This window comes from Clavelina lepadiformis, chromosome 5 (assembly GCF_947623445.1).
Source record: "Clavelina lepadiformis chromosome 5, kaClaLepa1.1, whole genome shotgun sequence".
NCBI lineage: Eukaryota > Metazoa > Chordata > Ascidiacea > Aplousobranchia > Clavelinidae > Clavelina > Clavelina lepadiformis.
This window is the reverse complement of record NC_135244.1, coordinates 2,963,032-2,986,352: the sequence shown is the minus strand read 5'-3', so window position 1 is coordinate 2,986,352 and position 23,321 is coordinate 2,963,032. Positions and strand designations below refer to the sequence as shown.

The window sequence follows — 23,321 nt, the reverse complement described above, 5'->3', positions numbered from 1 at the left end:
TTAAATTCGTTGCCTGGCTGTTCGCAAGTAAAGTTTGGGTAATTGCATTCCCCGACGGATCTACCGGGGAAAGTTTGGGGTTTTAAAGCGTCCCCCGCTTGATGGCGGGTTGCAATAACAACATTAAGTCATTTTGACAACCACGAGACTTTAATCAGAAGCACTCTCTCGTTCGGAGAAGCTTTGCGCGTCGGACAAAGTGACAGTGCGTCGAGTTTGTCTGAAGAGTAACGGCAAAAACTTGCCGGCGCGTTAAGACGTCTTGAACGGAAAAAGAAGAAGGTTGGCTGCCATTCTTGGTAATGATGCGCCTCATCGTGTCTCTTCGTATCTGGGGGTCGTTCACTTTATACCGGGCTTGGAAAGTGTTAAATATCGTCTAATTTTACCTCTGACCAAACGGTATCCAGATCGATGTGAAATCTGTGACCTGAAGTGACCTCATACTTGATGACGACGTATTTGCTCTATGTCGTACGTGACCTATTTGGAAGGAAGTCAAAAATATCACACTGCTTGTTTGTATAAATAGTTTAATTAAGCTGTTTGATTGCGATGACCTTATATCAATATTTATGTAAATGACAAATGTGATATATATAATGCATCAGATGAACATACATGGCGAAACACTTGTTATTAGAAGTTGAACTTGCATAACTTATGCTTCCATTTTCTTCTAAACGACCAAATAAAGACAAAAATTTGTTCGAAAACAAGCTGCAAGATGCCGCAAAAGCTGAGAACTTTTCTTATCGACAAGAACAGAAATTTCAATCCAAAGGAATCAAATCCCAATGAATGAGAAGAGATCTCTTAGTCCAGGGTTATGATGAGAATCGTAACCACGCGGTCTCAGCAATTAGTTCAAATTTATGAATAATACCTTCTAAGGTTTAAGCTAACGTAACTCTCAGTGTATTAATAGATTGAATTTTTTGCGGAGTATGTTTGTGTACGTACGCATTCTCGATAATCTGTCGTCATGGAAACCAAACTAACCGCGACGTTTTGAGTTTTTTCCGAGTTTTAGAACTACTTCATTCAGCTATTTTTTGTGTGACATAATGTAAATAAATAGATTTTCTGGTGCTTTAACGTGTAGTAGAAGAAATAGCAAAACAATGTCTCCCTGTTTAACGAAAAACACCCAATTATGAACACTTTAACTTGCAAAACCTTTTATTATAAGTCTGTAAAAATACATTATTTTATAGAGTCACACAAAGCTCTATCAAATAACACAGGTTTATAAAAAATAAAGCCTCTTCGCAATTTAAGCAATACAAAAAAGCTGAAACCCAGCTCGGGAACATCATATCACCTCATTTGCGCCCACTGGCGGCCACGTGCAAACGCATTGAAGAGAGCGAAATCAGTGATGGGTGACATGACCACACAAATGAGTTACACAAAATAACGGCGTCACAATACAAAGCATGGAACGTGAAGATATGTCAGCTAAGGAACAAATTGATAAAAGGGCACACGTAATCTCTCTACAAACGCTACGCTATACTCATGCACTATAAGTCGGGCCACGTTTTTTTATACCATTTCGAAGCTATATAACGTAATTGAGTGGATAGAAAAAAAATTACTTAGTACAACATAACGAAGCGTACATTTCAAAATTTCGCGCAGGTGTTTTCAACAAAGCTGTAACCATGGCAACTAAAATTACGACGAAGCGTAGACCCTGTTTGAAAGTGTAGGTCGCTCCGATGGATTGAGAGAAAATCATACCCGAACAAAATAATAGAATGTACAAGTAAGAAAATACATTTAAACAACAAACACAACAAAATCAGAACGTCGATAACAACTATATCTCTGCATAAAATGTTCGAAAGTTTAAAATAAACGAGGCATCGAGCATTTTAATGCGCGAATGGCGCAAAATTTTAATATTTTTTTTTCGTTAAAATCAAGAAAATATTTTCTATAACCATTACAAAATCAGACAAGGAACTTTTAAAACAATCAAAATAAAACATTTGAAAGCGTGTACAAAAACAGCTACCTCATTGCTCGACTACTGTAACCAATTATACCGTCTCAGGACTTTTAATACTGTTTAAAAGAGTGGTACAAGTGGTCCCCTGACTTGCGCGAACAATTTCGACTAAACCACTTATTACGGGCTTTCGTTTTTGACTCTTTTGTAAATATCATCATAGATTTTGTCGACGCTCTCCTCGAAAATACGTCGATGGGGTTTTCCCGTCAATTGACTCATTTGATCGTTCCAGTATTCGTTGTCGTTTAATCTCACACTGACTGATGACCTGAAACAACGAAAATCGACATGAACCGATGTGCGTAATACGCTGGGTAACAAGCACACTTGCACGGGTTATGAAAGACATAGGTTTTGTTACGTCGTTTTTAGGTGAGGTCGAAAACCGTCCCTAGTAAGTAGTTATACGTAGAGGTAACGCTAGGAGCGCACCTTAGTACCTAGGGGTTGCCCTCGGCGAGGGTGTGCGACTGCGCCTCTGCCAATATCGGTCGCTCGCTTCAGCGTAGGAGTCGTCCTGAAACCAAGTAAATTGATCAACGAACAACGCTAATTAAGTAACTGGCCCATAGAGCACACGGAAATGACAAGAACTCAAGCTTTCAGCCGAAAGAATTGTGGTAGCATTTGGTCAGTCTCAGAATAATCCACTTATCACAAAAGCAAAGAAACTGCCCTTTACTGAGCGTGGGGTTAGACGGCTTACCAGTATCTGCGTCGCCCTGGGCGACCTCAAAAGGTCCCGAACTCTGTCTCGAATTTTCTCGTAGGGAGATGGCTCAGCCGAGGTGAAACGCTCCCGAAGCGGAGCCCGAAATAATATCGAGTCCGGAGTGATCTTACTAGATCTAAAAGACAATTTTGAAAACTTTACCAAAATAATTAGAACAATGCAACATTAGAGAACTTCACAGTATATTTAATGCTTAATAAATATAGGCTACTATGTGAACTCGGGAGCAAGTTTGTATATTGCTTTGCGAAGTAATATTGTGTTTACTGTTTACAAAAATCTGGAGTGATGACTTTACTGAAAGAATTAGAGCAAAGCTTTAGTTAAGGCTTGGTAGATACAAGCTGTGTGAATTCGGTGGCAACTACGCAGACAAAAAGAATAAAAAGCAAGTTTCATAACTGAGAAATATGTACAATGATGAGTGTAAATTCTTAAGTTTTCACTTAAACTTACCTGGGTGCGTCATCCCCAAGGTCAGCTCTAGTGAACGAGAGGTCCCTTCGAGGGGTCACAGGGCTGGGCGACCTGCTCCGGGAGGAGGTTGGCCGACTGCCTGCTCTTCTACTGTGTTGGGGTATCGTGCTGTCTATCAATTCTGTTGTGTCTAAGTGAGTTATATGAAAAGTATGTAGATTCCGACAAGAAAAAAATCTTGGTGAGTATAATAAAAGTTGTAAAAGGTGTTGGTTTAAGGTCATGACTGAGCACGTCAAGTAACGGGACACGCGCAAATGCAAAAACGCTTCACGTGATTTATTACATTAGAAAGGAACCAAATAAATAAAAAAACAACCTGTCACTATAAAAACAAATTTCAACTTAAGCCTGCTTTGCACTTTCCACCCAATGCTAAGAGCTAACTTTTTTATGAAGTCTAGCGGTCAAAATTTTAAAAGTTTCTACCTTTAAACGTCACTCGCCCTGGCGATCTACCCCTTGACCTTTGCTGCCTTCCAATGGACACTTGAGTCCTTGCTGAGGACAAACTTATCCCGCTAGAGGGCCGCGAAGGTCTGCCTTGACTCAATTCTTCCTCTGTTTCCTTGTCACTGAGATAGAGCTTCAATTCAGAGTTAAATGTTTCTTGATGGGGAAACCTCATGCAACAGCCAGCAGTGATTGGTCTGTAGTACGCTGACCTCAAGGCGTTGTGCTTCAATTGTGTGTGGCTTATTTTCTTATGCTCGGCAATGTTTTTTAACTCTTCCTCAGAGGTGCCTTCGTTATCGCTGGCTAAAGAGAGGGTGGTAAACTTTTTTACTTGTTTTTTTTGAATACTTTGCCACTTAAAGCACTCTTTCATGTCTGTACAAAGCTGTCAATTACGACTAACGTTTCGCTTAATGCCAGGAACGTCATGCACAATTGACAGAAAATACACAAAGAAGAAGAGTTGGTCACAATATACTGTACTTACCATCACTGTCGTAGTCAACGCGGGGAGTTGAAAATCGTTTGGATGGACCAGCTGCAATGACAAGAAAGCGTACATTACGACATCACAATCCTCAAATAAAGTAATTTTTTAAAGCAAAACACAGAAGGTTGAAGCTAGAGACTGATTTTGGTTTCAATATCAAAAGTGTGGTAGTTGACTACATATATGGCCATTACATGTTATTAAAAAATAGTCTAATGAGAGCCCAAACTTGCACCATATACCATGACAGTACGATTCATTTCTTTAGGAGAAACCAAAGGGCAAACTATTCTGTACATGTTTTGAGGACTCAAATTTTTCTGGTAACAAAAGTAACGCCACATTAGCTGCAAATTCAATGAAGGTCTTATTACTGTAATAACAAGACAACATACAAAGCTAAGCAGATATGAGTGCTGACCACAACAAGATTGTAGGTGTACGCCTCCAACAACAAAAGAGGACCGTTTGCTCTTTGAAATTTTTTTGAAAGCCTTTGTTTCTCTAAGTCGGTTTATCATCTGATAAAAGCTCGTAGTAACTTAATACCAACAATCGTGTAGTAGTGTAGTGTAATAGTGTAGTGTAGCTTTGGCATGTATTGGATGGAGAGAAAAGCCCAGTACACTTCTGACTGCTAGTATCAGTCAATCACAACACAACACACAGCAAGTTTTGCAAAGATGCACGGAAATCTAGTGATATAAATATAAGCAATAGCACATTACAAAGTTAAACATCAAAGTCACTTTGTATTCAAGGGCATTGGCATTATATGATTTCTAGATGGCCACAGGGTCGAATTAGCTGGTGAAGGTAAAACAAATGGAATCATGACCGTATTATGTTATTGAGGCAAAATCAACTTTGATTTTAAAACTGATATTTGAATGTAAAATACTGTCATTACAGAGACAACATTTATATCAGATTTGAAAGTCAACGAACAAAAATCTGAAATAGAGTCTTAAGGTCAAAAAAACTTACGAGTCTGCTTTCTTCTCGAAGGAGATTTGCTCCTTTCACGTGATAATGATCTTCGCCGTTCTGGAGACAGTGAAACATGTGGAAGAGAAGGGGGAGTCTTGTTGTAGGATAAAGAATCATTTGCTGCCTGTTTAAAAAAATCAGAAAACTATTGAATCGTTTTGAAAGGATAATTATGAGTAAGCCCTTAACAACAATTTTAAATGCCCAATAAAGACTACATTGACAGGGATTCACTGCTACAGCATTTGTGGTTGTGATTATATTTGTTCATAGGTGTGTTCAAGTTTGAAACGTGACAAGCAGATAGCAAAGTAAAACATTGATATACCTTTCTAATAACAAAGTTTGGCCTTTCTTCCAAATCGGTTTTAAAAGGTCTATTTTTGACGGCCGAGTCGAAAGGGTCACTGACAGAAAGTTGAGCCATGCGCCTCCTAGTGTATGGTGATGGAGACCGTGCTCGCGAAGCGATGGTTGACTGCTCATATCCCCATTGAGTGGTTGCTTCAAAAAAATTAGCCCTTGTGTTAACAGCGCAAAGTAACCAGGTGATCCAGTAGTAAAGAAAGTTTCAGCTTACTTTAATTCCAAAATAATACTAGTTTAGGTGGGGGTGTCTAATGTTTTGAACTCAATTTATACAACTTCAAGGAAACAATTATGATTAGACCCTGGTTACATGCAAAACAAAGCTACCATGTAACAACTGCTGGAATGTGAAAATTAATTATCAGATATATAAGATTGCAGCTACAGATCAATAATCCTCATGTTTTAGGAATTACAATTGACATCAAAGAAATAAATTTGATGAGAGAATTTGTACGGGTATTCACATATATGCCTTGGCTTGGAGGGCATATTTTTACTTGTCGGCAACTTAGAGAGGACAATACCTCTACTGAGACTTGATGCACGAGCTTTGCTTCTTCCTTGCCTTCCAGATGAGCTTGCAGAAGATCTTGTCTTCTTCTTTGATGAAGACCTGTTAGTCGAAGTTACTTGCGGCGTAGAGGTTTCTATTGGAGCTTGCTGCAAAGAAAATCGGCCAGAATAGGTCATGAGAAGTAAATTTGCTCTTCTGGCTTAAGGAATTGCAGCAAATTGTTTGAAATATCATCCTATTGTCAACTGAATATGATTTATTCTATAAGGAATTTACATTTAATTGGTTGTATGTTGAAATTGGTTGTCTATGATACGATTCCCGTTCAACCTCAAAATGCTTTTCTCTCTGTTTCTTTGACGAATGTCCCCCTCCAACAGCTGTCACCTAGACAGGTTAAGGCGACAAAAATTTTGAAAGATTTTCAATGACTACGAGTTTAGTAATAAGTCATCTTTTTTACGTGAGTGCAACAACAACAACATATAGTATATACTACTAATGATGAGGTCAGCTTTACAGAACCCTCCTAAGGCATACAGATGCCAAAAACCCTCCCAAAGCATACTTTTAGGGCAAATGTTGTTTTATGAAAAACACCAAATAAGTTATATCCACTACAACATATAATAAATCAATAAATGCCTTTCAGCAAATATTGAGGCTGGGTGCATGCTATAAGTATAAGCCCTATAGTACAGAAGATGTCCAAAACCTTCTTAAGGCTTAACTCTAGGATAAGTCATTGTTTTATGAAAGACACCAAACAAGGTATATTACGATACATCTAAAAGCATAGAAGTCTCTCTCCCATAAAATGATATAACTCACCTCTTTTATAATGGTACGAGATGAAAACTCAAGTTTTGGGGCTATTCCCGGGAAAGATGACGAACGTTGCAATAAAACTTCTCTGTCAACACCAGGATAAGTTGGACTTACTTTGGGAGTTGGAAAGAGGAAATCTCTGGCGTTGTCTTCGTAAGTGGCGAGAAGTTCTCCAGCTATGTGGATATTTAACACAATAACACAAGAGTATTAAGAATTTTATGCAAGTAAAGGAATTTAACTGATTTATACACATTATGTACATATAGTTGTTGAAAGGAAAGCAAATCATAAAATAATAGAAAAGTGTTGTTAAAGAAATGTTGTCCCAGTTTTCGTTTAACTCTGATTTAAAAACTTTGTTTAGATTTACCTGGGTATGTCAGTTGCACTAATTCAATACGAACAGTTTCCCCATTTAAAGCTGATGCTATTTGCACAGGATCGGTTGCATGGCTGAAAACCTTATCAAAACGAAGCTTAAAACACAAATTATTATGAATCACAGTGATGCTTTGTGCACAAAAAAAATCTTTATCGCAATCATAAAGATGATTGGAAAATTAATTGGTATATATATAATATATAATAGTTTACTTTTTCATGAAACAAAAAAGGGAAAACAGGTGGTGCGGATTTTGTTCTCTTTCTTTGTCCCAGCATTTCCACATTTAGAAAAACATCCTGTTGGTCTGGCAGAAATACCCCGGGGCATGTTATCTGTTCAATAAATAATTTATTAACCATTAAAACCAACAAAAGCAATTAGGTCTAAATAAAAATTTAACACACGAAAATACAAATTGTAAATACTAAAACCTATGAGTTTTGCCAGTTCAAAGAAAATTGAAATTATTAAAACTTTATATATATCAGCTGTGAGCAAAATTTTATTGTACGGGTATTATATTATCAGTTGTTTTGGAAAACAAATAAAAACAGTTAAAACTCATACTGAGCTAGCAAGCTGTGTGAAAAATTTTCCATCTTAGGGGCGGAAATTTCTTGAGCAAAACGGTACGATAGTGCGTAAAATGCAAATAATCCAATCTGACAAATAAACACTAAGAAAGCCTCTCTAACAACAAGAAAGATACTGAACAAAGAAAGATTGTATAGCTTGTGTTTGAGATAGCTCAGCTTTCTTTCTGAAACATCTATAAAAAACACCTTTTCAGAAGTACAGTTAGACCTCGTTAATCCGGACCCCGAAGAACCATAATCCCAGTTATACGACAAAAACTGCCAGGAACGGATTTCGTCCTATGCATTTTACCCCTTTAATCCGGAAACCCTGCTGCCTGACTCCGACACAAAACTTTTGGAACAAATGTGCTAAATCAATAGCAATAAAATCCGATAAACCCGATTATTAAGAGCGAAAATGATTCACATTTGTCCTAGATATCGTACTTAGTTGACAAAAACAATAGCTGATTATCTACGCATTAAGATCGTGGAGATAACCTAGTGATTAGAGCATTCATCTTTAATACAGTAGTTCTGGGGTTAGACACTGGGTTGGATCATACAAAATATATAATTTTATTTTGGTTACTGTCCAGCCAGAAACTCGGTACTTTAAATTGGAGTAAGGTGCATACTGCTTTTTGAACACGGTGCTGCATTTGCAAGACTGATTGATTTTTCACTTTCCGATAATCCAGATACCCCGCTAAACTGACATTTTATGACGAAACAAAGTGGTCCAAACGAGGTCTGACTGTACTATGTATCGGTAAACTTGGAATAACCAAAGCACTTACCGCATGAAAATGAAGATCAACAATAACTTTGAGTGCTTTGCGTCTCGGCATCTTTTATGTGAATTTCATCAACTAAAATAATTCAAGAATTTTTTATGGTATATAAGAAGTTTTTAAAAGTTTACTTAAACAACCATTTTACTAAAACAAAACTATTATTAAAAAATTATATTACATTACATTTTTGTTAAAATTGTTACCAAGCCATTGAGTTTGATACAAGCTTAAATCACAGAATTAATTCAATTAAAAATCTATATGTACCCGCTTTTAATGAGACGGTGAACAGAAATATAATCCGTAAGTAAACTGTACTTGATGTTAGTGCTTCTTATCAATGCACTCTGACTTAGCCATAAGATTTATAGAAGACAAAAAAGTTGTAAATGTAACTATCAAACTTAACTCTAATGCATGAAAAATGTATTAGCTGCATAGTACACAAACTTATTCTACCCTACTATGGTAGGCCAAAAAACAGGAATTACACTATTCTAGAAATGAATTAATTCACCTCACGTTGCATAATGTTTGGAGCGCCTTATAATTTAAAGAATGAATATAAAAGCATAACTATCTTTGAACAAATTTAGAATCATTTCATTTCAAACGAGAAACATTCGGACGGAATGGAAAAGGCGTTTATTTGGCCTCGGTGCTATGGAAAAGAGGGCTGTGACAGTTTACAATTGTTTCTTGAACAACACTGCTTTGGAAGTCTAAGTTTTTAGAACTCAAATAATTTCCAGGAACAAATTAAGTTTGAGCTTTTTGGTATGACTTTATATTAATGATGGGACAAATCTAAAATGTTGACTGGTTTTAATATACAAATAAAAAAGTGTTTTTGTTTTACCTAAGAAAAATATTATATATGTAAAAATATTTTTTTTTTATGTTAACTAATTCAAAGCAAGGTTATTTATTTATGGTATGAGAAATTATAGTTTATTGACTAAGAATCTTTTTAGTGGTGGGTGAAAACTAAATTTTGTTTTACCTTTGTACAGTGATTTTGTTTTTGCCCTGAAATTGATGCCGCTTCTTCGCAATTTATATTTAGTGTCAGGATGATTCCAAAATGCTGACCAATTCCGACATACCAATAAAAAAGTATATAATTCTAATTCTTGACATTTAAAAAAATACAATATAATTGGTTTTTCATGTGAACTCATTCTAAGCAAGGATATTAATCAAATAAATGAGCGTTTCAGTTTTGAACAAAACAATCTTTTCAGTTTGTGATTGAGCCACTGACAAAGTGAGTTCAACCGCAAACTTTTTTTAAAGCTTACAATTACTCGATTCCGACAATTAACACGATTATTGTTACATTCTTGTGGAAGGTAGAAAATAATGGTTGTTTTAAGAAACGAGTTCTTTGTCCTCTTTTGCATATAAAAAACGCAGTCGTTATTTCACCGGGGTCCATTTACCAAAGTTGAAAAATTACAATTTGATAACCAGCAGATTTCCACCAACAACTTTATAAGTTTAGTTTTTGCGCTAGGGATGAAAGAAGCTGTGTGGCTAGGTTTCTGTATTTATTTGTACTCAAAAATTAAAAATTCAGTTATTTGAATTATTTTTGAAGAAAAAAATTCAGGTACTTTTAATTATTTTCATTTAATTAATTAGAACTAAGGGAAACTAAGTTTTGGGGTAATTTAGTCAAGAAACGTGAATGCTCTGCCAATCTACCAGCTAACTTTGTCTTTAACGTAATAAGTCTAAATAGTGTACTTGTGTATTTATTTTTACTAGCCTATATTGATTTGGGTTTGGTGGCCATGCTAATGCTAAAATTTGTCTTGAACTTTGATACTTTCGGAATATGCATTATGTGCCATAGTGGAAAGTGTGGCACCTGCACGCAGGAGCTTCATCAACATCCACCCCGATCTTTTTTATCTTTACGCCGATTTATAATAAAGAAAAATTGATTGCGATTTTATAATAAATAAATAAAGAATTAAGGCTCCAGTGGACGCAATCACGCCAAACGTCGTGTCTTTGCACACACAAGTTCTCGTCGAAAACTGCATTTGTATACTCGACCCCAACTACTGAGCAAAAACTGTGATGTCATTTGGTTTTGGCACTTTCCCACTAGATTCTGTTATATTTTCTGTCGTGGGTTTACTTTTAGTATTCTTACAACAAAACCGATTTTATAACAGATTTAGCTTCATGCTATTGCTATGGCTATGGCATGATTGGCATCGACAGTTCGATTCAAAACCTTATACATTAGGCCTAGGCTACTACTTTCTGACGTCGGCGTCGAATTCGGTCAAAATTTAATGTTTCTTGAATTTACCGGCCTCTTGACGACCCGACCACCAGAGCGTGACGGAAACGTTACAGCGACTATGTTAAGAAATTTTTACTGGTTTAGGAAAATATGTTTTCATCATGAGCAGATTAACGTGATCAGGAGGAATAAAATAAAAATAACTTAAATAAGTTCTTAAAATCAGGATGTTTTTGTTTGCTTTTAGTACATAACTAATTACAGACTTGATCTTAATTCATCAATTGATGATCATATTTTAATATTTTTGATTCACTTATTTTTGACTACTATATTGACCTTAATACTTTGATGAAATTAATTTAAGTACCTTCTTTAGTCAATGAGTTGCACGCTTGTGCTAGTTTGATGTTGTTTATGTGACCAAGATTTGATTAAATTTTGTAGAAAGAGATTGTCCTAAAAATTGTTGGAAATATGGTCAAAATTGAGGCTGCTGGCTGTATGTCTGGCCTGTTTAATGCGTTAGTTTCCCCACGTTTTTTTAAAAAGGATGCTGCTGTTATAATAAAACTTTCTTTGTGTATACTTCATTAAGAATATTATGGTATGTTTAGTATGGTGCTCTTTCAAAAATACTGTATTTAAAATAACTTACTATGATTTCTTTGTTCTACAAATTTACAATATGATGTTTATGTTTGCTTTACTTTTACCGGCTCCATGCCGTATTTCGTTCTTTTGTATTTTTATAGGTCTTGGATACTTGCAAGTTGTATCTGGTTTAAACATTTACGATCATTTGTTAAACCGTGCAAGTCGAAGTTTGTATAATATATCAGCAAATAGATAAACCATTTGCATTGTTTTTAAGTTAATAACAGTTGACTAATAGTAGCTTTGTTTTCGATATTGTTTTATTGCCCAAGTTCCACGACCAAAACTGTTACCAGCGATGACATCTTAGTTTTCTATGATAATCTTCCAACGAATCATCTAATTGTTTCAGGTTTTATCATTAAACGTTAGTTGATGCTTTACCACTTTGAGTCAACGTCGTATCGCACTAATATGTATTTATTGCACCATAATTCAGCAACGACCACGTGTTTTGACATGTAATGGCACTGCGATTTCCAGTGTGATTTGCAAGTTTTCTGTAGTATTAGACTTCAAATGTTGGAACCTAAATATTAAAAACGCTTCCTTTTTTAATTTCCAGTAGTTTTTAAGCGTTTACTAGTACATACCATGCCATACGATTTATGGTATGTCCGGTCTGCACAGTGCATTTAGACAAGGGTGCTCACAAATGTAGTATCATCTTGAGATCCCAAAGCGCAATTACTTCAATTTTATATGCTTGTAATCACCTGCGGACACCAAAGTTTTTATGCATTTTACCTGATCTATTGCAGGTTTTAAAGCAATTATGCATGAACTTGTTAAAGGATCAAAACTCTTAACTGGCAGCTTGTGTGTTCACACTGAGATCGTTTCCTCTTTTTCCAAGAAAATATGACTGGTACCAGATTGCTTGCTTTGCAAATTGAAAAAGTTTTAATAATGCCACAGAAATTTGATGGCTATGCCACCTATTGTGATATGGGTGAATTATTTGATAGTGTGTTACTAGTGTTTTTAGTTTTTAGCAGCATTAGATTTCTAATTTAGAAGTTAGCCAGCTCGATTTTGTTGTTTACTTTAATTGCAGCTTTTAACATATAATAATCAATAATTTTTGTATACTTATACTTACAACGCAATTATCATTTTTATAGCATAGGCTAGGGTCTTTCAATCGATATTTTTAGGATAATTTGTTGCTGCGATTTAATTGTGCAAGAGCAAGCTGAACTGAATCTGTTAAAGGTCTTTTTTTGCAGCCATGGCGTGCAGTGTGCAAAATGTTACTTTTAACCAAGACAGATCGCTATTTTCTGTCTCAACAAATGATGGTCTTAAAGTATTTAGTGCTGAACCTTTACTGCAAAAATGCTGCGTAGATGGAATTGGCAGCATTGGTAAGACAGCTATGCTAAATTGTACAAATTTGCTGGCAATTATTTCTGGAGAAAATAATCCAAGGTTTTCTAACAATGTCGTCCAAATTTGGGATGACCGGACAAAATCGTTTGTAATGAAGTATGTGTTTCCTGAAAAGGTGCTTAATGTTAAGATGAGCGAAGACAAAATTTTTATGGTCTTTAAAACAAAAGTGTACGTTTACACATTTCCAAATAATTCCCAACTTCTGTTCCAAGTTGATACAAGTGCAAATCCACTTGGTTTATGTCAGTTTTGTCCTACTTTAACAAAGCATTTGCTGGTTGTGCTTGGTCAGGTAATTGGAAGTTTGCAGCTCATTCATCTTCCAAAAGTTGGTATTAATAAATCAAGATGTCCAAGCACTATTCGTGCTCATAAAACTGGTCTAGCTTGTATGACAATAAATGACCAGGGAACCATTATTGCCACAGCTTCTAAAAAGGGGACTCTAATTCGGCTATTTGATACAGAGAAGCATCAAAAAATAGTGGAGCTTCGACGAGGCTCTGGGCAGGCACTTATACATTGCATAAATTTCAACAAAGACTCTTCGCTTTTATGTGCAGTAAGTGATACAGGCACTGTTCACATCTTTGCAATTAAAGATGTCATCTTAAATTACCATTCTGCATTTGCTGTTGTTGGTATTGTTGTTCCCTTTCAACAATATACAAGCTCACTATGGAGCTTTTGCAATTTCGCTGTCTCTTCAGATAGCTGTTGTGTATGTGCCTTTGGATCAAAACAGTCAGTTATTGCTGTCTGTGCTGATGGAACATTTCATAAGTATGTCTTCACCACAAGGGGTGCTTGTGTCAGAGAAGGTTATGGTGTTTTTCTCAAACTTGAAGATAAAAAAGATTTTTAACTTCGGTCTATTATTTTAATGCATCCACCAATGTAGTTAACACTGTTTTTAATTATGCAAATCAGATGGTACATCTACCTCGTTATAATCAGGAATTTTGCTTCATATGCTTTTTGAAAGCAATCATATACTATCTAGTTGTATGCAAAAAATGTACATAGCAGTGTTGTAAAATGTTGATCATGTTTTTGTATCTAGCACAACCATCATTGTGGTAAAAAGCTGTATTGTTATCGATCATGTTTTTGTATGTAGTACAACCATCTTCAAGTTACATAATTGTTGTTGACTATGTTTTAGTGTTTGCATGTCATCGTCGTCGGTATTAACTTTGATGTGTTTTTAGAGTTTTTTTATTAAACATATATAAAAGGTACAAGTTAGTTAAATGTCTTCTTATTGGTACATAATAACCGGAGCTGGAAGATGAGTTTTTCAACAGTTAACAGTTTGAAGATAAGATTTGAAGTGAATTTGCTCACAAAAGCTGAAATAGGTAATTTATTATTAATTACACTTCATGGAGCCATTTGTTTAAGGCATTTGAATAAAATTAATTTTCTTGTTCTAACTGAACTAGTCTTTGTCTAATTCTAATACAACTAATTTCAACTACAAAAGAGTTTATTAAACTTTTTTTGAGTAAGTCCAAGTAAATAATAAGACAAGTTTTTAATTTTTCTTAAAGTTAAGAATCTTCCTGCTAGAGTTTGTTAGCTTTCTAAATGGAAGCCTTCACACTTTGTGAGTGTGCAGATAATATGCAAAGTTAAAACAGAATTGTTTTGTTATAGATCTTGTTGTTTGAGCAATTGGTATTGTTTGTTAACGATGCATACATGTTTTATACATTATATTATAGCATACGAATTGCTTTACTGTCTACAATTTTTACGCTCAGGTTATGTGTAACCTAACACTCAAATTTTATCAATGTTTGAAGAAAGTAAGGATACATATACAAGAACATATAAAGCAATGCTGCAATGTAAAAAACTTGAGAAAAAATAATGGGCAGTCAAATATGTGTATAAATAGAAATACTTATTGGTGCACGTGTGAATAAACACGGCTTGCTATTATGCTCAGAATAAGTATGTATTTTCATGAAAAATCACGCTGGGTATACTTATAAAAAAGATGCATTCAGAAGCAGAGGTGAAATGAAAAAATTATTTAGGAAAAAAGCGAGTCTTGTGCTGGAAGAAGCTTCTAAAGCAAACATGCTAGAGCAGATGAACAAATTCACTATGACATGTATACATAGGCGCAGAAGTTTACAAAATGTAGGGCGGAAAAGTTAATGGGTTCATATGTTTGGGAATTCCCCGTGTCAAGGATTGTTGTAAAAACACAAAATAACATAAAATATACTTCTAATCAACGTTATTTGCGACAACAGCCATGCTACAAGTTTTTGCTTTTTATAAAAATTCTAGACTTGTTGGTTATGCTAACCTAACACTTATAGCTCAATTGTATTTATCGTCCGTGATTTTCTGCACTTCTTCTAGTTTTGCTCTCCCTATTCTCTTTAAACTCTTCGCATGCGTCGTCCCAAGGTTATTTTTGGTCATTATGTTTGTCTGTACAGACGTAATACCAGAGATGGGAAAACACTTCCAACAAAAGCATATCAGTCGAATCCGGTTAATTGCAAATCGCCCCTATGATTATTTTTCTACAAATGAATTTGCTTCTTGCGATATACAATATGCTTTAAAGTTATCACAAAAAAGAAAGAACAATCAGAAACAAGCACATTTTATTCAGATAACAGCATGTTCGAGCTAATGCGACCCTTGGTGTATTTTTTGCAAGACTAATGCCTGGTATTTTATTGCAAGACTAGTAAACACTGGTTGCAAGCTAGAAAGCTTAAGTCGTATTGCATTTCCCCCGGTGTTGTTCATATCGAGACGATTGCGATATTTATTACGCATGTGCAATACTTCACTAAAACCTTGCTTGACAATATATGTCGTAGGAAAAGCCAATAATAATAATTTGACTTTCTCCCACAGTTCAGGAAACGACCACTGCACATGACCCAAAAATCTGCCCATCCATGTGTGTTAAAAATGACACAGGCTTCTTCATCACTTCGCATGTCTAAAAAAAGTTGTTGTATGGTCAGATCGCATTCGCTTTTTCGGCATGCTGGTTGCGAACGGTTCTATAATCCATGGGAAAATTTCTAGCTCAAGAAGATCTTTAAAGCGAACGAGCATGTCTTGTCAAACAGCTTTCATGTGTTTAACGTAAACGAGCAAGTGGTTTTTAGTAACATCTTCCGACATCTTCGACAGTCGGAAAAAGTAACTGAAGTTCCTTCTGGTCAGAATCTGCTGATAAAGCTCCAGTTTGTTAATTAGGCCACATATTATGGTTTTACATTTAACCAACGTAACATTTTTCCTTTGCAGTTTACTTGTTGCACTGTTAACTTTCTCTAAAAAATCTGCCAAATAACTGGTATTTTGCTGGCATGAAATTACATCTTTAGCAAGAGCAGACTCTTTTCCAAGAAACTCCACCACACTGTCATGAAATTTGCTGTACCGAACAAAAGATTTGCCCTTTGACAACCAATGAACTTCCGTATGAAGGAGGAGACACTCAAATTCTTCATCATTTTCTTTGCATAGCTGCCGAAACAATCGACTATTCTTAGAGTTTGCTTTTATTGTATTAATTGCTTAGACAGCAACATTTAAAGATTCTTGTAGAGGTAAACTAAGATGTTTTGCAACCAAATGTTGATGGTGTATCACACAATGAATAGTAAAAAATAAGGGATTTTCTGCCGAAGTAAAGATGAAAATCCGCGATACCTGCCTACCTTTGATGGAGCACCATCGGTAGCGCATGCTAACATATCCTCTACAGGGATAGATTTGTCTTGCAAGTACGCTTTTAAAGTTTGATATATTGTTTGACCTTAGCTCAAGATACTTGCACATTAAAAGCTCCTCTATAATTTTCCATGCGCTATATATCTGACGTAAGCCATAGGAAGTGCATTATTGTCTGATGTTGTTGTTTCATCCAATTGTACGCCGAAAGAAGTTTTTCGAAGCACTTCGCAAAGTTGTTCTTCAGTGTTCCCGCTCATTTCATCAATTCTTCGTTTTACGGTGGTATTACTCAGTGGAACAGCTTGAACTATTGGTGCAGGATCTCGGTCCATAACGATAGAAATTATTTCTTTAACAGCAGGCACTACCAATCTTTCTCCCGCAGTAAATGGTAGGCCTTCTTTTGCAATTAACCAAGATACCTTGTAGGAAGCAAACAAACCTTTGACATTTTGGCACGTTTTTTGGGCAAAAACATTTCTAATGGAACTTCGAGCTTCACCCTTTTTCAAAGCCTGAAAAAACTCCATTGATTTGTTTGCTTTCTCCGGATGAATTCTGCGTAAGTGATCTTGCAACCTGGACTGCTTCATTGCCTCATTTGCGAGAGTTTTCATACATAAGAGACACATGGAAAATAGTGTATTTGATGGAGATGGCACAAATCCAAACTCAATATATTCCACAAGATATGAACGGCACTTAATCTTATTTTGTTTGCTATTGGTAGCCATTACTTTTCTTAATGAAATCACAGACAATAAAATGTAATATCAACTTAAAATTTAAGTCAAATTACTGCTCTGGTTTCAGTATAATTCTCAACAATTCATAAACCTGAATGAATAGGTGGGCACCGCTAACGAAATAGTTAAAACCATCGCTATGACGACGTTCAGCCGATACTGTGCTGTCAGGTAGCGTTGATAATGTATATTTGCTTTATTTCACAATCAATCAAGTTAACATTTCCTATTTTTCTGAATTTACTGCTTGTTCTGTGGATTTGTAGTTGATAACTTTAGGCCAACTTCAGACCTATTTCTCCCCTTAAAAATTCTTGAATATGCCACTGAATCACTCATCAATTTTGAAACCGATTAATCAATCTGGAAATCTGATTAATTTCATTTTTAATGCTTTCCATTATTACTTCAGACAAACACGAGAAATTACAACAATATTACTGTTCATAAGAAAGGAGTTTAAGAACCTAATTGCCATCAAAGCGCATCTCTCCACATTACAAGATCATTACATTACATTACAAGAGACTGTTCTTAGAGCTGTTACGATCTATCTATTCATTTATACTCGCTCACGTTTTCCTTCTGAAATCATGGCATGCAACGGTACATGCAGGTTAGGTGTTAATTCTAACAAGCTGATCTTTAATGAAAGAAAATAAGCGTCAAACAACAGTGTCTATTTTGAGAATGACAATGCGATTATTATGGGGTCAATTGTGCAGATATACATATTTCCCAATTAAGTTGTCAATCACGCTGGGGTTATTCCGAATTCGGCGAGTTTATAATGCAATGTAGAGCACACGTTTATAAAATAGGATGACAATTCTTAGTGCAATGAGTTCAAAAGTGCAAGGTGGATAACATGTTTCCGGAACAGGTTGTAAATCAACTATTCTTCGATTGGATAACAATTGTGTTGTAAAGTGAGAATGAACTTATGGCAAGTATGACGTTATGATATTATAGAGCGGTAGTTAGCAGATACATAATTATAACATCACAACTTGGAAGACAATGGAAATCGCGTCTTCTGCCCCCTTAAAACATAAAATCGCCCCCCAACTTCACAAGTTGTCACAATTGCCCTCTTGATAGACAATATCGCCCCCGTTGAATAACCCTGCCCTAGAGCCATAATTCAAGTGGGTGGTGACTGTTTGATGTTTTCTGTCCTCTTTTCGTAATGTAACAGTATTCGTCATGTCGCATAATTGTGCATCACACATAAAATTGGTTATGTATTTGTTGATGACAATTTATAAGCACATGGATCAAACTATTTTATGTACATAGCACTGGTATGTGTAGTTTTCAAAAGTCAAGAATAGCAAGTTTTTTACTGGCTGTTATCAAAACCAGTTACTCTTCAGTGACATATGGTTTAACTAAGAAAAAACTAAGAAACTTGGGCAAAAAATCTTGTTTTTTAGCATATGTCTATAAAATTTTCGAGGTTTTTCTGACCAGGTGAACACCTAGCTTAAAGATTTTATATGTCCGCACCTGGACACCACCATTAGAATAAAAAAATCCTTGTTTTGTGTGCAACTTGCAAAACTCTGGGTTTAGTTGAAACATAGCTTGTCAATACTTCGAAATAAAGTTTGTCTACATCCACTTAAAAATTTTTGATATTAGTTGATATTTTTTTGCTGGCATTGTGTGCAAAAAGTGCCCAAATATACAAACAATTTCAGTAAGTTGTGGATACAATTGATGACAATGTGTTCAATAATGTTTGTAGAACAGTAACTTTTCTCCATACTGAGTTGTTTAAATTGTTTCGTTGTAGATGAAGTCAGGATTGTGCAGTATCTAAAACGACCCAGTTAGTCAGTATTACAATGAGTATTTCAAAATTTTGTTTGAAAAATCATCAAAATAGGCAATTTAACTATCATGATACCATATTAACCTGAAAAGAACATGCTTACCTACATTGGTTGTTCATTGTCTGTTTCCAGTGGACATTTTTGACCCTAAATTTAATGGCCAACTTCTTAGGCAATGCTTTAGATTAGCTGACATACTGGTTTACACCTGTAGTACAGGTATTGTAAACAGTCAAGATTTATTTATCAAACAGTTTGCTAGTACGTATTCTGATTTTTGAAATAAAACCTGCCAACATCCACTAAACAGAAACTGTTTATAACCGGTTGAATACTACTTTGAAGTATTTGTTCAAATTGTATCGTTTTTACAAAGTATGTTAGCCGTGTTGTAACCAAGTCATTGTTTGTTGACTCAATTAGCGTCAAGTCAATGCCTCTAAATTAAAAGCTTTTCTGGGGTCACACTATGCGTTATATTCCAGGATGTGATATGTAGACTGAACGCTAGTTTGGTATGTGTTACAAGCAGTGTTTTAGGTTTGGCTTTGGCGACCGCTAAGAAATTTTCAGAGACTCCAACTTTTGAAGATTAACTGTTTGTTTTCAGACTAACTGCGTATTGTCGATGCAAAAGTATAAATTTTGAGAAACCACTGGACAAATTCAAGCGACAGTTTTGGTCTTTAAAAGCAGCAATAAAAAAATGCTGGTTTGAGTATGCTAAATACATGCTATGCCAACTGCAACCTCTAAAAAAATGGCAAAGTGAATTTGCAGTTGCCAAGGCCAAATTGAAATTACGCTGCTTGACTGTAAGCTACGCCAAAGTAACTCGCATGGAATGCATCCTGGGTGGTATTAAATTGATTAATGTAATGTCATGGTTGTCTACAAATTAATTTGGTTAATATGCAGAGAGGTGCAATTTTTTAGAAAAAGATTCATTTTTGTTACTTCAACCTAATATTTGCCGCCATTACTGTCAATATGACTCGAGTTGTGAATAAATGTGTATGGTTACAACACTGCATGCTAGTATTGCCAGCAAAAATGATGATATCTATAAAAATGTTTTAAATAATGCAATGTTTAGATATATTGACAAAAGGAATGTGCTCTGAGTTTTGCAATGACGAAGAATTTCTCATCGCAGTGTTGTTAAAATCTGGGAGTTGAACCACATTGGAAACGGCTTACTCTGGTTCAGATTTTACAACATTTTATTTTACTTGTTCTACTCCGGTTTAGGTTTGCATTGGGCGCACACACATATTCATTTTGCTCCAGGTTTGGGTTCAGCAAGCTTGCTAATATACAGTTTGCATGACATTATCTTGCTAATCATGTCTTTAATTTCTTCAACTACACTGCCCAGTAGCTGTTCGTTATCTCAAAGAATTTCATCATGAGTGGGTATTTCTTAATATAGGTTTTCTACATTTTGAATTAAGCAAAGGAAATACGTTTTCTATAATTCTTGGATGAAATTATTGTACTGAAAAAAGTGGTTACAATTGAGAAACGTTCAATTGCGGTTCCAGTTTTTTCTCTATGTTTTAAATGGTTCAGACTGGGTTCAGTCAAATTTAATATATTGGGTTCTCATGCCAGTTCGGTTTTCAAAAATCATCCGTTCAAACTGGTTTAAAGGTTCAGTTTCGGTTAGTTGTTGTAAAACGGTTTTATCCAAGACTACACAGGCCATGCAAATTATTTTGTTGGTTTGAAAAGTCCGTAATAGTTATGGTTTTGAAACAATGATGGACAAGTTCAGTAAGCCTATTTACATGGATGAGACGGTTTGACGCTAAAGTCGACTTAAAATGACGTAATGCGTTCAAACTGACAAAGCGTTCAATTTGCATGGTCGGTTTTGGATCGGATTGAAATGATGTGGGGCATCAATAACCGCTTTTTGCGCGCCGATTTAGGCTAAGAACTTAATTTTCTTTCTCCAAAAACGCTTTGTTGTACATTGCCTTTATTTTCAATGCATGTGAAAGATAAGCTTTTGTTTGTTGTAATGTTCTCAATAAATTGTCTTAAATATTAACGAGACAAAATCAGTACAATGACTCGCCGTTACGCAGACGTGAAGTTATCACCTTGTAATGAAAAGTGGTATATGGTACCTTAACCTGTAAGGTTTACCCACCTCACTACAATGGTTACACAACAATGACAACTGTATATTCTGATTATATTTGAAGCTTCATTGAACGAATACATCAAGATAAAACATTGGTACAGCAACTACAGCATAAAGACCTACATGTTGCGGCGTCGATCGTAATAACAAGAAGAGACTGAATAAATCAAAATGCACACACAGTAAGCACGAAGCAATCGATTACGTCACGCAGTGTTATGCTTCGCTGATTCGATAGACGAGAATTTTATGTCTTACACAATTTTATATTATATTAATTCATAATATTATCACAACCTCTATATCAAACCAAGGTCGGCCTATTTTAGCATGCCTACCGATCGTTATTAGCAACGCACTTCAGTAAGTTTGGTTGTCCTGCCCTCGGTTATCTTAGCATATTACTGAGTGTATGCACTATTCACCAGAAATACCATAGTTAAAGGGACTTTTTAGGCATGATTTCCTAATGAAAATATTATACTTGTTAATTGATTCTTACTGTTTATCTTAAAGTGCCTTTGTGATCCTCAATATTATGCCCTTTCTTGGCCACAGAAACGGGATTCCTGTCCCTAAAATGAAGTTCCTTTTGTGTGTTTTTTTTAACCATTTGTTTGTTGTGCACTTAACATATTTATTGTCATTTTAACTATCACTTCATATATTTATTTCGGCTGCTAATATCGGTGTTTTTAATGTTAGGAAACCGGTCCTCTACATCTTTCAATACTGTAGTTGTTTCTTTGCTTGTGTTTTTTTTTGTTTTAAATTCGTTAAACTAGGAACCATTCTATGGGCTTGGTGCCCATGCTAATAACCTACTATCTTATAGCACAATTCTATTATTGCTATGTTACATGTTTTAAGCTTTTGGGTTTTACCACCTACAATGGTTAGCATCCTAGCTGTCACTCCGCACAGTTAATGGCGAAAAATAAATAATACTGGCCTGGTTTGCGCATGTTGGTTACTAAAATTTTAAGAGTAAAACAAACCCGTTTTACAAGGCATAGTATGGTATGGTAAGTTATAGAATGAAAAATGGAACAGAAATATTGGTATAGAACAGGGGTGGGCAAATTTGTTCAATGAAAGAGTCACTTGCGGAAAAATATAAACACCAGCGAGCCGCAAAATCAGTAATGATTGTCAATTTGGTTATTATACTATTAGTAGTCATTTTGGGATATTACTTTTTAACTAAAAGACCCATAAAAACATGTTGGTGAGGTGCATTTTGACAACCTTTGCCATAGAGTATAGAATCTATACCTGAAAACAATGTCGGAATCGATGTCTAGTGTTACGTCATAAACGAAATCCTGGCCTAAATAAAGAAAAACTACAGAGAAACTTTCATAAACGGTACTCTTGGTAGCCTTTACAATATTTTGGAATTTTACGATTCGACTAGAAGAGCCACAAAAAACATGCCGGAGAGCCGCATGCGGCTCGCGAGCCGCAGTTTGCCCACGTCTGGTATAGAACATGCATGGAGCATTTAAAGTATTGAAGAAACATTCCTTGCTCAAGGCTACTAACTTAGTATCTTTGGGGAATAATTTCACTAAAATTTTATGTTTTAAACTATGACAAATTTTAATTCGCTTGTGCACTACTTGTGTGAAGTATTACACAACGAACATCTGTCATAAAGACCGCGTATGCTGGCGGTAATTGTTTGAATATGAGCGAGGACGATTGATGGTTGATAACTTGTTTTACTTCTGCTTCGACGATATGAGTTCTCATTTCTCAAATCTGCGTGACTATGCTGTTAGTTGCTTGATTCTGACTATACAAATTACTAAATTATAAAGTTCCCATTTTTATTTATTATAACACAAAGGCTTTTGCCTTTGGGCAAAGCTTACTGAATGTTACATAGCGCTGTAGTAACCAGT

At 35.5% G+C, this 23,321-nt stretch overlaps 1 protein-coding gene and 1 long non-coding RNA gene across 4 annotated transcripts; one reads left to right on the top strand and one right to left on the bottom strand.

The window, feature by feature from the left end:
• Nucleotides 1-1,160: 1,160 nt before the first annotated feature.
• LOC143460808 (spermatogenesis-associated protein 6-like) lies at nucleotides 1,161-9,052 on the bottom strand. 3 transcript variants are annotated; one of them, XM_076958440.1, is made up of 15 exons: nucleotides 8,911-9,052; nucleotides 8,647-8,718; nucleotides 7,478-7,600; nucleotides 7,254-7,359; nucleotides 6,884-7,056; nucleotides 6,329-6,439; nucleotides 6,063-6,198; nucleotides 5,495-5,670; nucleotides 5,164-5,290; nucleotides 4,174-4,224; nucleotides 3,660-3,989; nucleotides 3,210-3,360; nucleotides 2,727-2,868; nucleotides 2,461-2,537; nucleotides 1,161-2,288 (listed from the first exon to the last, which is right to left on the bottom strand). In XM_076958440.1, the coding sequence occupies exons 2-15, from the start codon at nucleotides 8,695-8,697 to the stop codon at nucleotides 2,138-2,140; spliced, it is 1,905 nt and encodes a 634-aa protein (XP_076814555.1). In that variant the 5' UTR covers nucleotides 8,698-8,718; nucleotides 8,911-9,052; the 3' UTR covers nucleotides 1,161-2,137. The 3 variants fall into 3 exon arrangements, with proteins under 3 accessions (XP_076814555.1, XP_076814557.1, XP_076814556.1); XM_076958441.1 differs by having other exon boundaries at nucleotides 2,149-2,288; nucleotides 2,453-2,537; XM_076958442.1 differs by lacking the exon at nucleotides 3,660-3,989.
• A 2,614-nt stretch (nucleotides 9,053-11,666) lies between these two features.
• LOC143458824 (uncharacterized) lies at nucleotides 11,667-22,370 on the top strand. The gene is made up of 2 exons (XR_013117705.1): nucleotides 11,667-14,316; nucleotides 20,359-22,370. It is a non-coding gene; the product is annotated as an uncharacterized LOC143458824 (long non-coding RNA).
• The last annotated feature ends 951 nt before the right edge of the window (nucleotides 22,371-23,321 follow it).